The sequence below is a fragment of the Hermetia illucens genome, chromosome 3 (genome assembly GCF_905115235.1).
Source record: "Hermetia illucens chromosome 3, iHerIll2.2.curated.20191125, whole genome shotgun sequence".
Lineage (NCBI taxonomy): Eukaryota > Metazoa > Arthropoda > Insecta > Diptera > Stratiomyidae > Hermetia > Hermetia illucens.
In genome coordinates, this window is record NC_051851.1 from 156511839 (window position 1) to 156527359 (window position 15521).

Genomic DNA, 15521 nt, shown 5'->3' on the forward strand with positions numbered 1-15521 from the left:
TCGAAGAGGCGTCATAAGAGTTGGATGACTGTGGAATCGTGAAAGCGGATCGATGAATAGAAGGCGTTGAAGGCTCTATGATCGCTAGGAGCGATGACGGGTGTAGCGCGCTCAAACTCCAATACCGAGCGAAATACCGGGAAGTTCAGAACGCAATAATTTCAGAATTGTATTCGCCATCACGAAAGTGATTGGTCGACTTCTCATCCATGGTGATGAACAACTGAAGAGGTGAAAAGAACACTTCACTGGGGTTCCTAACCGTAACACCGTAACATGCGGACACGGGATGCTCTTCCAAAGAGAAGGAAACTCATTTCGGCCATCAATGCAATCGCTAGGCTTGACGGTCTCTCCACAGAGTTATTTATCGCTGCACCTGCATTTACTACAGATCTTCTACTTCCACTTAGAAGGATATCTAAGGAATCCGGCACCTTTCCCAGAGAGTGGAAGGAGGGCATGATCGTTTTATTTCCAAAGAGCGGCAACCGTTTTGAGAGTGACATTTGGAGGGGTATTTGCGTGTTCCCTGTCATCACAGAACATCTCGAAAGCTTGATCGACAGAGAGGTTTCCGTCCTTGATACTCCTCCATCGACCACATCAATACCCTACGGATCATCTTAGAAGAGTGCGCAGAATTTAGATCTTCGCTGCATCTACTTGTCATCGATTTCGAGAAAACTTTCGATAGCGTATTTGAAGTCCTCTACGCTGGAGAGGCATTCCGCACAATATAATTTCTTTTTGTTATCAGTGACGTTCTTCATGCTGCCCTGGACGGAGGACGTGGAGAAATTGGAAGGACTATGAAATCTTTTTCCAAACACATCAACTACGCTGATAACATCTGTTTACTCTCTCTCCGGTCATGAGCCTTAGCCAATGGCTGTGGATTTGGAAAGAGAAGCAAGTAGAGTTGGGCTGAAGATAAACACCAACAAAACCAAGGTTCTCAGTCAGACAGGTCATCGCACTCTCCCCATTTGCGTTAATGGACAGAGCATCGAAGGCGTCGATTAGTTCGTATATCTAGGGAGCGTGGGTGATATTATCACAAACGACCAAGTTCAGTTGGCGCACAGGCTTGGCACTTGTACGCACTGCGGTGTGAAGGCGGAAATGGCAGTGGATAGGTTAGACAGGGACGACAATTTCAGTGGAATCCACTCTCTCAAGATGGCCTGCGAGTGGGGGGCACCAATGGCACTTGCTGCACAACAGAAGAGAAAGAGTGCAGGGATTTCAGGAAGCCATAGGAGGAGCTGAAGTACACTTCAGGTAACCGTACCCGACCGAAGGATAAATCATCATCATCAACGGCGCAACAACCGGTATCGGGTCTAGGCGTGCCTTAATAAGGAATTCCAGACATCCCGGTTTTGCGCCGATATTCCCCCTATAGGCTTTCTGGGTTGGATCCTCCTCATCCATACGGATTCAGTGAACCGCCCACCGTAACCTGTTGAGCCGGATTTTATCCACAACCTGACGGCCATGGAATCGCTCATAGATTTCGTCGTTATGTAAGCTGCGAAATCGTCCATCCTCATGTAGGAAGCCAAAAATGCTTCGGAGGATTCTTCTCTAGAACGCGGCCAAGAGTTAGCAGTTTTTTAGCTAAGAACCCGAGTCTCCGAGGAATACATGAGGACTAGCAAGATCATTGTTTTGTACAGTAACATGTTGTTGACCCTATAGTGGGACGTTTCGAGCGGAACAGTCTTTGTAAGGTGAAATTGGCTCTGTTGGCTGCCAACAACCATGCGCGGATTTCATTATCGTAGCTGTTATCGGTGGTGATTTTCGACCCTAGATAGGAGAAATTATCAACGGTCTCAAAGTTGTATTCTCCTATCAATGTTCTTCTCCTTTGACCAGTGCGGTTTGATGTTGTTGGTTGGTTGATTTTCGATGCTGATGTTGCCACCATATACTTTGTCCTGCATTCATTTGCAGTCCAAGATCTCGCGCCGCCTGCTCGATCTGGATGAGGCAGTTTGTACGTCTCGGGTGGTTCTTCCCATGATATCGATATCGGCAACATAGGCCAGTAGTTGGGTGGACTTAAAGAGGATCGTACCTCTTGCATTTACCTTAGCCTCACGGGTCACTTTCTCGAGGGCCAGGTTAAAGAGGACGCATAATAGGGCATCCCCTTGTCGTAGACCGTTGTTGATATCGAATGGTCTTGAAAGTGATCGTGCTGCTTTCATGTGGCCTCGCACATTGGTCAGGGTTAGCCTAGTCAGTCTTACCAGTTTCGTTAGGATACCGAATTCTCTCATGGCCGTGTACAGTTTTACCCTAGCTGTGCTATCATAAGCGGCTTTAAAGTCGATGAAAAGATGGTATAACTTATGTCCATATTCCAACAGTTTTTCCATCACTTACCGCAGAAAGCAAATCTGATCTGTTGCTGATTTGCCTGGAGTGAAGCCTCTTTGGTATGGGCCAATGATGTTCTGGGCGTATGGGGCTATCCGGCCTAGCAAGATAGAGGAGAATATAATTGCTGCACTGTGTGATATCTCCCTTTTTATGTATGAACCAGATAATGCCTCTTTGCCAGCCGTCAAGCATTGATTCGCTGTCCCATACCTTGAGCACAAGTTGATGAACCACTTGGTGTAATTGGTTGCCTCCATATTTAACCAATTCGGCTGTAATTCCATCGGCTTCTAGCGACTGATGATTTTTGAGCCGATGAATTGCACGGACTGTTTCTTCTATACTCGTTGGTAGCAGTATTTGTCCGTCGTCTTCATTTGGCAGGACCTCCAACTCGCCGATGTTCTGGTTGTTCAGTTCCTTACCAAAGTACTAAACCTAGCGCTCCGATATGCCCATTCTGTCAGAAATCAGATTTCCCTCTTTGTCTCAGGATGAACATCGAGGTGTGTAAGGCTTCATCCTGCTGACTTGTTGGTAAAACTTCCCAGGCTTCTTTTTTCCGTCTGTGAAGTCGCTTCTCTGCTCGACGCAGTTCGTGATAAGTCTCTGCCCGTATCCGCGTCCTTTGAGAATGCAACATTACTCGTTGCTACCTTACATTCATCGTCAAACCAGCCGTTCCGACTCATTTTGCGGCTGGGGCCAAGTATGTTTGTGGCCATATTTATCATAACGTTCTTCAGGTGATTGAGAAGATCATTTGTTGATGCTCCATCTCCAGGATCTCTTTTGACTGGGGTTATATTTCCCTCTTATAGGTGTTGCAGAGGGCTATGCTGTGGATGGCTTCAGTGTTAACTCTCACCTGTTTGTCAGAGGGGACTCTGGGTGGTGTTGTTATTCGAGCTCGGAGCTCCATGCGAACGAGATAGTGATCCGAGTCTACATTAATAATAATAATAATAATCGTTGGCGCAACAATCCATATTGGATCTAGGCCTTGAAGTGTGTTAGAGCACTTCATTCAACACCGTAACGGTACACTACAGTAGACTGTGGTGTGCATTGACTAAGAAACCTATTTCGGGCACATGATTTACTGGATGACCACTATAATATATGGTGTAGTGACTCTTCTCCAGGAAACCGGCCCCTGTCCAACGCATCTCCTATAACGCTGTTACATCAGCCCTATATTGGAACAGGGTATCAGCTAGCTGCTTGGCTTCATCTCTGTACAGGGAGCGTACGTTACACGAGAATATGCGCAAATTGTTATTCCTTTGTCGTTTCCGGGTTTATCATTGTATTATCTGTCCAGTCCGAGGCTCCTGTTGTGGCTTCGTAACTTCGGTTTTCCGTGTAGGGTTGTCAGCCCTACCCGACCCCCAACCTGGAGGACCAGTTGATACAATTTTTCCCGTTTTTGGGCGGGGTAGACTCGCCTTCATCTCCGTCTGCAGGTGAAAAGTTGTTGGTGTTAGCTCAGCAGGCGTTTCCCAGGTTTTATGCTCCACCGTGTGTACCAATCCACGTTTCACCCTGGGACCTATACTACCCTTTGTCCACCACGTGTAATTACGCGGTGTTTCTAGCGATTAATTATTTGAAATAATAAAACTTGTCTTGTTAGCACTGATAAAGGGAACAAATGGTTCCCGAAATATCGGTATTTGCAAAATAAAAGTCAACACTACCGAATAGGAAAAACAAGTTTTATTATTTCATAGGTCCAGAGAGAGTTTTAGCTTAGTTGAACCGTCAGAACGTGGACTTTAAGAGCCAGGAGCCTTCGTTCTTAGATTGCCAATAAATTCGCATCGAATTCAAGGCACAATTAAAATGTAGCAATTAAGATGGATGGCATATCCGCACACGATATCAAGATGACAGGGTAATCACCACTTAGTATGAGAATAGTTGCAGAATGATAAAGAAACGCCAGCAAACTAGCCGTAGACAGTGTAATCATAATTTGATGGCTGACAAATTTACCGCAGAAGACAGTTCAACTATTCAAACGAGTGAAGAGGAAAGCAGGTAGGCGAACTATAACCAAACGCTTGCTTGGAACACTAGGAAGGCCCTGTGGGAGAGATTCTTCAAAGTAACACATCTAGAAAGAATGCCCCTTCAGAAAACTCTAGCTAAAATCCCAATTAATCCCATTGGGACACTGAAGCGACTGGACAGAACATACAAACACTGAAAAGAAAACTCTGGGAATCCTTGTAGGAACCCGTTTTCCTGGTTCTGAAATACGAATGAATGCCAAGATTTTGTTGGATAAAACAGTTCTCAACAATAAATAGAATAAAGGCGATGAATTAGGTGGAGTGGACCATTAACTCATTTGAACTGTATAAATCCCCCAATAGAGGTGGAGTTCTCTCCCTTCTCTTATAGCAGAGGATTCGATTTATATATAATAAATCTGTAGAGCCAGTGTTATACCGGCGACTAGGAGACAGAGTAGGGTGGGCTCAAATCGATCTTTTATATGCAAATAGGTCTCAATACTACCCTTGTCAAGCCACTAGAGGGAGATGGCTGATCTCCTCCTTTTTACAACTTTTTCTTCTCTACAGTCTTTGCCCCAATCAAAAACGGGGTTGGCTTGTCTCGATCGTTACACCATTTCGCTCGGTCATATCTTCGATTTGGATGGAACCATCGTTGTTTCAGTCAGTCTTTTGGTTGTTTTCCATTGACTTTGATGTCCAAACCAATCTTAGCATGTGAGTTCTGTCAGTGCAAATGACATGTCCATACCATCGAAAACCTCTATCTCGTAATTTTTCCACGATTGTGATACATAATGGCCTCGTTATGTCGTTGGTTCAACACAATATCTTTGTTTTCATTACGGGGGCAGGACGGATAACACTGCGGTAAATTTTGCATTTGAGACGTTCGTAGATGTGTTGCTCACAAAGAACGTCAGCTGTGGTCACTTCATCCAAGGTGTGCTGATACGTGATGCAATTTCATGACACATTTCACCATCGACTGACAACATTGATCCGGGATAGTTAGATTACCCAATTCTCGACAAGTTGCCACTGACATTGCTGGTGCCTATTTCATAGGGATTGGTTTTCAACAATTCTCTTCTTATTCGAGGTCAGTGTTGGAAGTTGGACTGAAGATAAACACCAACAAAACAGTCTGACTGGTCATCGCATTCTTCCGATCTGCGTTAATGGGCGAAGATTTGAAGGCATTAATCAATTTCTATGTCCAGGAAGCGTAGTTTCTGCCAGCGGTAGCACCAAACTAGATGTTCCTCGACGCATTAACAGTGTTAGATCCGTCTTCGCCGCCTCTTCTAAAACCTGGAAATGCGGTTATGTCAACAGCAAAATCAACTTGAGACTGTTCTGTGTCACTATATGGGAGTAATTCATGGAAAGTGACCACTACTGTTACTCAAAAGCTCCGTGCCTTGTCTGTGGCCTGACACTATTTCGGGCAAAGAACCCGGCCCGGCCAGTTATCCGTGAATGATGTGATCAAAAAGCGAAAGTCCGAATAGACAGATCACATATAAAGGAGAGGTGACAATTCCATTGCTGGCTATGTCATGCAGTAGAACCCACCGTCTCAAGATAGCTGACCAGCGAGTGACAGTAGAGAAGGATTAAAGTATCATCGGGAAGTTCTCGGAAGAAGCGAAGCGCATTTCGGCGAATCGTGTACGAAAACGCATAGGCATAGTGACGTGCTATGACCCACTAAGCCGTAATTGCTGATCAGGATCTGCAGGGAAGACATTTTCCCAGCAAAGCTGACGAGTAGAGAGTGTTTGGTTCCGGTAAATCCTGGGGTGAGCTCCAAGACAAAAGGTCGAAAGTGACAGTAATGATACGTTGATATGGCTAGAATCTTAAGCACCACTTTGAAACGTTGGAATCGTAAAAATTAGATTTTGAAATGACTTTAAATCCAGCTAATTTTTCATGAGCATTGTAGAACTCCCTCACTTGTTCACAATAGCTTTCCTTGAATATAGTCTCCAATGAATTTTCTACGACAAGAGAATATGAATACATTACACAATATTGCTCTGAGGTTTTCTTTCATAAGATATAAAACGTCTTATCAGACACAACAAGACAGACAGGTGATTGAAATATCTTCAGGTCCGTGCATAACAGCGAGACTGATAATGGAATTGTTTGTTTATTTCAACCGTGAGAAAAATATTACCTTTTCTTTGGAAAATACTTGTATCTTAGAATATATGTGCATTCTCCTATGATCACATGGTTGAGACCAATTAGTTCTAGATATTTCCATTTTGAAGAAGTCCTCGGGAATCAAAAGTTTTCCATTATTTTCCTAATTGATATTTTAGATTATGCTTAAAGTTATATGCAGCTAAAGGACAACATCCTATCATGCTCCTTACAAACTTTATTATAGAACTGCTAAATTTATTCAGAAACGATTACATTCTCAGGGAGTTGAAGAAGAGAATGATTATTAAAGTCCCGAAGGAGGGCAACCGCCTTGAATGTCATGTCAATGGTAATATCAGGAAGGATACTAGCAGCTCTCGTAACATGGTCCTAGCTAAATTGGTCCTAACATGCATGGCGGAGAATCTTGCAAGCCTAATTTACAAAGAAGAGGGTACATTCTGCTCTAGACCCAGGTTATACTGACCACAGTAGGTAACCCCCTGTCCATTTGGTTTTCATTGATCTCGAAAAAGCTATCAAGAACATCAACAGTCCTTAATGGTGCTTTGGCCACAGGGCGTGGACGGGGAGGGGGAAATAGTCATGTCATCATGTCATCTTTATTTAAACAGCTCGACAACGCTATTTGCTTGCATTCACTGAATCACGGGCTTCTGTCAAAAGACTATGGATTTGAAAAAGAAGGGATATGGAACCAAAGATAAACACGAATAAAATCAAAGTTGACAGTTCCCGGGCTCATTATATTCTTACTCTTTGCATTATTGAACAGGGCGTAAAGACTGTCGAACTCTCTTTATATCTAGGAAGCCTTCTTTCTGTTGACGAAGACGACGAACTTGATATCGCTCGTCCCATTAACTGTGGTAAAATCCATCCCACAAGTTAAACTTTCTTGAACTAGTTGACTAAAAGGCAGCATTATTAATTTAGACTAGTCCTATGCTATGCAATGGAATGCACTATATATATATGGCCAGCTTAACATGCGATAACCTCCTTAACTTATCGCTTGGCATGTCAGTGAGGACTATACTCACAGCGACCACCAGGCAATCTGCATAGAGATCAAGGGCGGATCGAGCTCGAAAAAGAGTTTTCGCAAAATGCCGGGTGGTATGCTTGGCTGGACAGTGAAAGCGTTCGAGGGGGACACGTTTTCCGCGGTGCTCAAATCCGACATATCCCTGAATGGTACGGCTGGAGAGAAAGCCACCCAGATCACTCGATGGGTGACGGAAGCATGCGATGCTACTATGCCCAGAAGGCGATTGCTCCCCAGTAGGCAACTCAACTACTGGTGGAACAACAAAATCGCAAGTTTGCGAGCCGCATGTTTTCGGGCAAGGAGGCTTTGTCAGAATCTCAGGGGAAAACCCGGTGGCGACGGTCGAGAGGAGGCACACAAGCAATTGCGTGGCCGCCTAAAGGAAGCCATTCGGAGGAGCAAAAAGAACTGCTTCAAACAGCTATGCGACCATGCTTACAGAGTGGTGATGAAAAGGCTGCGGAAATCACCCCAGGTGACCTGTCCGCGCCTCCTGAAACAGATTGTTACCACTCTGTTCCCTCACCACGAAAATAGGGAAAGGCAAATTTTTGTCCAGCCAAATGACGGCATAATACCGCCTGTAACTGTGGAGGAGCTGCGGGAAATATGTGGTAGGTTCGGTGACAACAAGGCCCCAGGTTTGGATGGCATCCCCAACCGAGCTTTGAAACTGGCAGTGAAGACTAGGCCCGAACTTTTCGCCAACACCTTCGAGGCGTGCCTAAAAGAAGGAATATTCCCTGCCCAGTGCAAAAAGCAAAAGCTGGTGTTGCTTCCGAAGCCTGGCAAGCCACCTGGAAACCCAGCGTCTTATCGTCCTATCTGCCTGTTGGATACAATGAGGAAGATGATGGAGAGAGTCATCTACAACAGACTCCGGCCCATCGTCGAAGCCAGCAATGGTTTGTCGGAACGCCAGTTTGGTTTCCGACGCGCCCACTCTACGGTGGACGCAATTGGCATGGTGGTAAATTTGGCAAAAGGTGCACTTATTTCTCGCGGCTGCTGTGCCGTGGTGGCGTTGGATGTCAAAACGCATTCAACTCGGAACTGGAATAGAATTAAAGGGGCGTTCGCTGACATTGGTGTCCCCGGATACTTAGCGAATTTGGTGGAAAATTACCTCTGAGAGAGGACTCTCTGGTACGGGACGGATGAGGGTCCCAAAGAGTACATTGTCACAGCCGGGGTACCACAGGGATCGGAACTTAGTCCCCTGTTGTGGAATATCATGTATAATGGGGTACTTGCTCTTCCCGTCCCAGAGGGGACTACGATTGTCGGCTTTGCTGATGACCTAGCTGTGGTTGTTGCAGCAAAACACCCGGAAGATGTGGAGGTTTACGCAACAGAAACAGTGAGAGCGGTAAAGTCCTGGCTAGAAAAAACCGGGCTGACCTTGGCGGACGCGAAAACGGAAGCGGTCTTAATAACGAAACGCAGGAGAAATAACACTGTAAAAGTGGAGGTCGGTGAACATACGGTCGTATCAAAGCCGGCTATCAAATACCTGGGGGTAATAATTGACACCAAATTGAGTTTTAGGGAACACCTAGAGTATGCATGCCAAAAGGCAGCCAGTGCCACCACGGCACTTGCAAAAATGTTGCCAAATATTGGTGGGCCGAAACATTGCCGGAGGTTGTTGCTAGCCGGTGTGGTGCGCTCCATCCTGCTCTACTCGTCGCCTGTGTAGGCAGAGGCGCTTGCAAACTCTCAGAGACGGAAGCAGGTGAACTCGGTTTACCGGCGGATGGCTTTGAGGGTTTGCAGTGCTTTTAGAACCACATCAGATGAGGCAGTATTGGTGGTGGCAGGCATGATCCCGGTTGACATTCTAGCCAAAGAAATGAGTGTCCTGTACAATGCAAGACATATGGAGGGGCATGCACAGCGTAGAAAAGCGGCAAGGTCAGAGTCGTTTGATCTCTGGCAACGCAGATGGGACGAGTCTGCGAAAGGTCGGTGGACGCACAGGCTCATTCCCAACATTAGGGTGTGGCTTGAGCGAAAACATGGGGATACCAACTACCACATTACCCAGTTCCTCACGGGACACGGTGGTTGCTACAGGCAGTATCTGCACCGCTTTGCGTTGGATGATTTGCGATATCATACCGGAGGATCCAGAGCATGTGATGTTTCACTGCCCACGATTTGCCATGGAAAAAAGGAGCTTAAACCAGGTGCTGGGCAGGAGCGGGACCCCGGCGAGCTTGGTTCCTGAGATGCTGGAGTCCGAGGAGAAGTGGCTTGCGGTTGGCTCCGCAATCATCCAAATGCAGGACGAGTTGCTGAAGGAACAAAGAAGGAGGAAAGCTGCAAATAGGAGAGGGATGAGTGCCTAAGAGCAAACCTACCCCACGAAGTAATACCTCAATGGTGGTCCCGCGGGGTTGGGGCTGGAGAGACCGGGGGTGGTTTTTAGTGGGTGTGAATCCCACAGGCGCCCGCTGTAGTTCCGCCTTTTGGGCGGCGGAGCTGCGGCGGACGTGTCTTTCTAAGATTTTCCATCTCCGTGTACATACAAAAAAAAAAAAAACAAACCTCCTTAACTTACGGAGCAATCAAAATAATGAAAGGAAGGTCCTACGCCAAATATTGAGAAGAGTTGGGGATGGGTTTGGTTGGGGCGCATCAGGGACAACAACTAGAACTGTATAAAATCTATAACGAGCGAAAGTGTCGTGCATGATACAAGGCTTTCACTGGGTTTGTTAATAGTCAAACTAGACAAGCCAACGCGAGAATACCCAAAAAAGTGTTGAAGGGGAAAATTTCCGAAAGGAGGCCAGTTGACCTGTATAAGAAATTGGAGGATTTGGTCACTGGACCGAGACAAGGCTTTCACTGGGTTTGTTAGTTGACAAATTAGACAAGACAAATATAGACAACGCGAGTTAGGTAGTCAAGGGGAAAGTTGTCGGAAGAAGGCCAGTCGGCCTGTGTAAGAAATTGGAGGATTTGGTCACTGGAGCGAGTCAATGAAGCAAAGGTTTAAGGAAGCCAAGGCATGAAAGAAAATGTCAAACTTCAAATGAGAAGAAGAAATAAAAATGCGTGCGAAGGTCATAAAAAATCGCCAGAAAAATATACTATACTAGCTGACCCGGCAGACTTCGATTTGTCAGCTCGAACGATAATATTATGGCTATCAGATGGCATCCGATCCAATGCTATTTTGAACATGTTTACTAAATTGTTATTCTGATGCAGAAACATTTGCAATTCATGGACAATGGTTCTCTTCACTGTTGGATTGTGAGCACAACGATGATCAACTTCCGCATCTGAATTACCCATAAAATAAATTTGTAAAAATTGATAATCTGCATCAGGTACTGATAACAGTGTCCCCAATAAGTGATAAATTTGTCCTTGTATCTGTAATTTTTAAAAATTTGTCGATTAATTATTTCCGATACATTTATTTTAGTACATATTGAATATTATAAAAAAATATTATATACCAGAACCTTAAAAGTGGGCATGAAATTGTCCTGTATAATATGTGTAGCGCCAAATGATATCATCTGGAAGCAGCTGTTATATTTCTGAATGTTGGCCAAGAAGTGCTTAGAATCATTTCCAATCCCAGAAACTAAAGATCGTAAAGGATATGGTGGTGGGAGCAATTGTGGCAATTTTACTTTGCCTCCAACACAACCTAATCCAGTAGATTCATGAGTGTATTTTAACGCCTTACAATATTTACAAATTATTTTCATTTCCCCAATTGTTACCGATTTGTCAGCACTATAATCAATTGCCGGATCATAGTGCAATGCAGCTCGTTCAAGAATCACAGGAGCATTCCGTCTACGGATTCGATCAATTTCCTTATGTCGTAATTGCTGTTGTTGTGTTTGATGTGCACGAACTCGTTACATTCTAAGCCTATCTACTGAATATCACTCACTAAATAACGCAATTCTGACATAGCAATACGACTATTTTCTTGATCTGTCTCTCTCTAGTCATCAGTGCGGTTAGCACGTGAGGTACCTCTTCGCACATTTGATTGACTGCGACCACCTAAGTCAGGTCGTCTTCTCCTCGGCATCGTAAATTGTAAATAATCAAAGTGAGAAAATTTTTCGCTCACTTAGCAGTAAAGTGTCACAATCGCAAAATATCAAAAAAAAGGGCACATTTACTGGAATGTCACTATCGCAAAGGATCCCCAAAGTAAAGAAAGTTCTCGCGCACTCATAGATATCGTAACACAATATCGTAATACTTCTTTCCGTGTTGTAAAGTGCAAGAGGATGGATTGACATATTAGTTGGTTGTCAAATCTAATGTCAAATATTATCGTTGCATTCAGAAATTTAATTTGTAACAAAACTTAATATCTAGTCTAGGTCTAGGTAGTCTAGTTTGGTCTTGAAATATTTATGGAAATTCAGAGAAGGTTTAAACGGTGAGAAACAAAAATACTAAAAACAGAAATTCTATTTTCCAATAGGTACAACATGTTCTGAGCTCTGAAACATTTGATGTCTTTTGTCTTTTTAGAAATAAAAGATTGTCACTTGGTTGTAATATGAGGTCCGATGAACATAGTGAGTGATTGAACTTTATTGAATATCAATAAAGTTCAAATTGACTCTAAATTTTATTTAGAAAAAAACGTTTATATGGGAAGAAAAAAAAGGCTGTTTTTAGGGTTTTACCGGCAATTATTCGAATTTTTCTCCTCCTTTTAAACCTTCCCTAGACCTCCACGGACATTTCAAAACCAAGATAAGATAAATCCGTTCAGCCGTTCTCGAGTTTTAGCGAGACTAACGAACAGCAATTGATTTTTATATATAAGATAATAGAATGTAGAGTCTAGAGAAACTAGCTTTTTTTATGAAAACCTGAACCAGAATACAAAAGCATCATCAAACACTCCAGAATTTCACTGCTAAAATTTTGAAGTACGGATAATCTACTGACACAGTAGTATTAGCCGTGATTTAGCAAAGTATAATAAATACCGGTATTTTGAGAACCATTTGTCCTATTCCTCAGTGAGTTTTTCTGGAGGAATTAGGAAGAAGAGGACAACTGGTCCTCGAAATACCGGTATATAACGAATAAAAAACTCACTATTCGGCATTTAAAAAAAATTGTCTTTTTTTATATTTATATAAAGCGGTTTGGACATAATGTGGAACGACCCCTTGCAAAAGCTGGCAGTTCGAAAACACCGCGACGTCATTCACAATTCACAGAAAAGTAAGTTCAAAAGCGCCACGGGATTGGAACAAGAGGTCGCGACATCTACGGAAGGATAGGTTCACTTGGGAGCAGAGTTTTGTGGGTAGCGAAGTTTAATAGTCTCCGTTTATCTGCAGAAATAACCGAGAAAACATCTCGCTTTTGTGGCGGCCTGAATATGTCCTTAGGTAAGCTAATACGGAGCTTAAAACTCGCGAGAGACAAGCGACCGTCAAGCACAATACCGGGAATCAGTTAACTTGAGTCTCCAAAAGGCGACCAGAGTGAGTATAGCTAGATTGGTATTTATTAACTAGAACAAGAAAAAGAAGTGTACTTTAATGTATTGAAAGGAGAGACGAAGACGACTACGGTTTCTTGCCAGGGCAAAGGCAACTCCTCAGACGCAGCCTCGCAGGTGTTTTACGCTCCCTTTTCAGGAGGTGAGGCAGCGTAGCCGTCTTCGTCCCTCTTTTCATTTTGAACTTTGAGTGTTAACCCAAAAGAGGAGTCCATTGACCATAAAGAGTGGGAGCAAGTTGCTCTCCATTTGGTCCGGTCCAACATGAAATGGATGCGAACTTAGGACTTCTCAATCCCTAAAAAGAAATTGTTTAATGTATTGTTTTTTAATTTGTTACAAAACGCTACATTAGGCATAGAACAGCGGTTTGTTCTCCAGGACCAACCCCAAGAACACTTCTGCTCGGCACGGGAATAGTAATGGCCCACGTCGACTCTACATCTCTCCTCAACTGGATATCGATTTCACTTCTACACCAGACACATATAGAGAGAGCTACCTAACTATGAATGCTTTCAACCCTCATTATTTGACAACCTCCTGGAACCACCGATTCAAAAGCGATCCATTATTAGAAAAGAAATAATAAGTCTGTCAATTTTGTTGAAAATAATATTATAATTTTTAATTTTATCTAAATGATTATAAGTTTAATATCTTTTTATATAAGAGCAATGGAAACTTTCTAACGACCATAAACATCTATGATGAAATTGAAGCCATGACTTCTCTGAGATTTCAGGTGGATTGTAACATTTCTAAAGCCTGGTCCACCCCTCAACAAAGTCGCGTATCCTCCAGTCCCGTTTGTATATTGATCAGTCACACGAATTCCAGTGATATTCCTGTAGTTGTAGACTCCCTGCAAAAGAGGACCAAACCACCAATTAGAGCCAACTTCCAGCAATCAGGATATCAAAACGGGGTACATACCTTTTTCGGGTAGTCATAATCTTGAGTAACGACCTGCAACCACTTTGACTTTTTCACAACAATAGCGCGATCCAGGATAGAATCATATGGACCGATATAACCCCATGTGGAGTTACGGGCTGAGGCATTGTAGACAAAAACGGTCACAAAGGCTAACACCACAATAGGTAAATGCTTCATTTTAACACACTAATTGGTCCTTCTTTCTTCTAATAATCGAAACGCACTACTAAACTGATATCTTTTCTAAAATTTGACCCGTTTATATACGCGTATTCTAGATGTCTGATAAGTTCACGGTTAAAAACTATGATAACGTAAGACTGGCAGGTGCTCTCCAGAGAAGTATCTGGTGATTCACCACAGAAAGACCCAGATTACCTTTCGATTTATTATTAAATACTGTATTTGCTCAATATTAAGTAGATACAGGTAAAGCGATGATTGCTTCTTCCTGTAAGTAATGGAAATTAATGAGACTTCCAACTGATATGGGCAGCTATCTACCGTAGATAAGGCGTTTCCACTTGAAACAGTTGTTCTGAGTTTTTTTTACTTTTTTTTAAAAAAAGTTGTTTATCATTTCGCATTGATTCTATAATATATGACCTCATATATTCTGTATTTTGTGATAAAACTGTTTTTGTGTCAATGCTTCATTGAGGCCGCTTTAGCACTTATTTTCAAAATAAAAATTTTCCATTTTATAAGGAAGGGAAATTGGAAACTGTAGTAGCCATTTTTATTCAGTTCGGGTCTTCGCAATTTGAGTCATATTTCAAACCCTTTACGAGGTGCTTAGATATGAAGACAATTGATTGGAGCTATATTATTCATAAAAATTTCCAGACAGCGGTAGAAACCACAAAGCAAGTAGCTAAGTTAAATCCAATCGATTGAAACAATAACAAAAGCACTTCTTTTGTGGGGAAAACCCCGTCAATAAGGTATGAAGTGCACCGGAAATCATAATAAATGATAAACTTATGTTTCATTACCTCGAGTTAAACCTTTGAATGGCGCGTTTCTAAGGCTGAATTAATAAAACCAACTTTATAAATTCAAAAACAAATCCTACCCTCCCACGGTCCTCTTTTAAATAATAATAATAGACACAAGACCGGTTACTCGTTTGTCAACCCTTTACAAATGTATGACGTACATTATTAGTAGAGGAATTAATGTGCACCCCTAGACTAACAACATCCTGCCCGGATCCGGATGGAATTCAGTTCATTGTCGAATTGAAGCCATCCTCAAAAGTCATCACGTGCCGCATTCTGGATGTAGTATTGAAGATATATTTCTGAAACTACCTAGAAATTCTACAAGAAATCCATACTTGAGTTGGTGATTAAAAGGATCCTCTGCTATTTGAATTCCTCCTCATGACCTCTTACTTCCCGAAGAAAAACAATGTAAG

At 43.0% G+C, this 15521-nt stretch overlaps 1 protein-coding gene across 1 annotated transcript; it reads right to left on the reverse strand.

The window, feature by feature from the left end:
* Nucleotides 1–13763: 13763 nt before the first annotated feature.
* Nucleotides 13764–14569, reverse strand: LOC119651320 (probable salivary secreted peptide). Its single transcript, XM_038054853.1, has 2 exons — nt 14099–14569; nt 13764–14027 (listed from the first exon to the last, which is right to left on the reverse strand). The coding sequence occupies exons 1-2, from the start codon at nt 14276–14278 to the stop codon at nt 13851–13853; spliced, it is 357 nt and encodes a 118-aa protein (XP_037910781.1). The 5' UTR covers nt 14279–14569; the 3' UTR covers nt 13764–13850.
* Nucleotides 14570–15521: the final 952 nt, after the last annotated feature.

Bases quoted from the DNA above. Each gene is read 5' to 3' on its own strand.
- LOC119651320 (XM_038054853.1), bottom strand. From the start codon at position 14,278: ATGAAGCATTTACCTATTGTGGTGTTAGCCTTTGTGACCGTTTTTGTC. The intron at 14,028-14,098 runs GTATGTACCCCG...CCTCTTTTGCAG, and splicing joins ATTATGACTACCCGAAAAAG to GGAGTCTACAACTACAGGAA.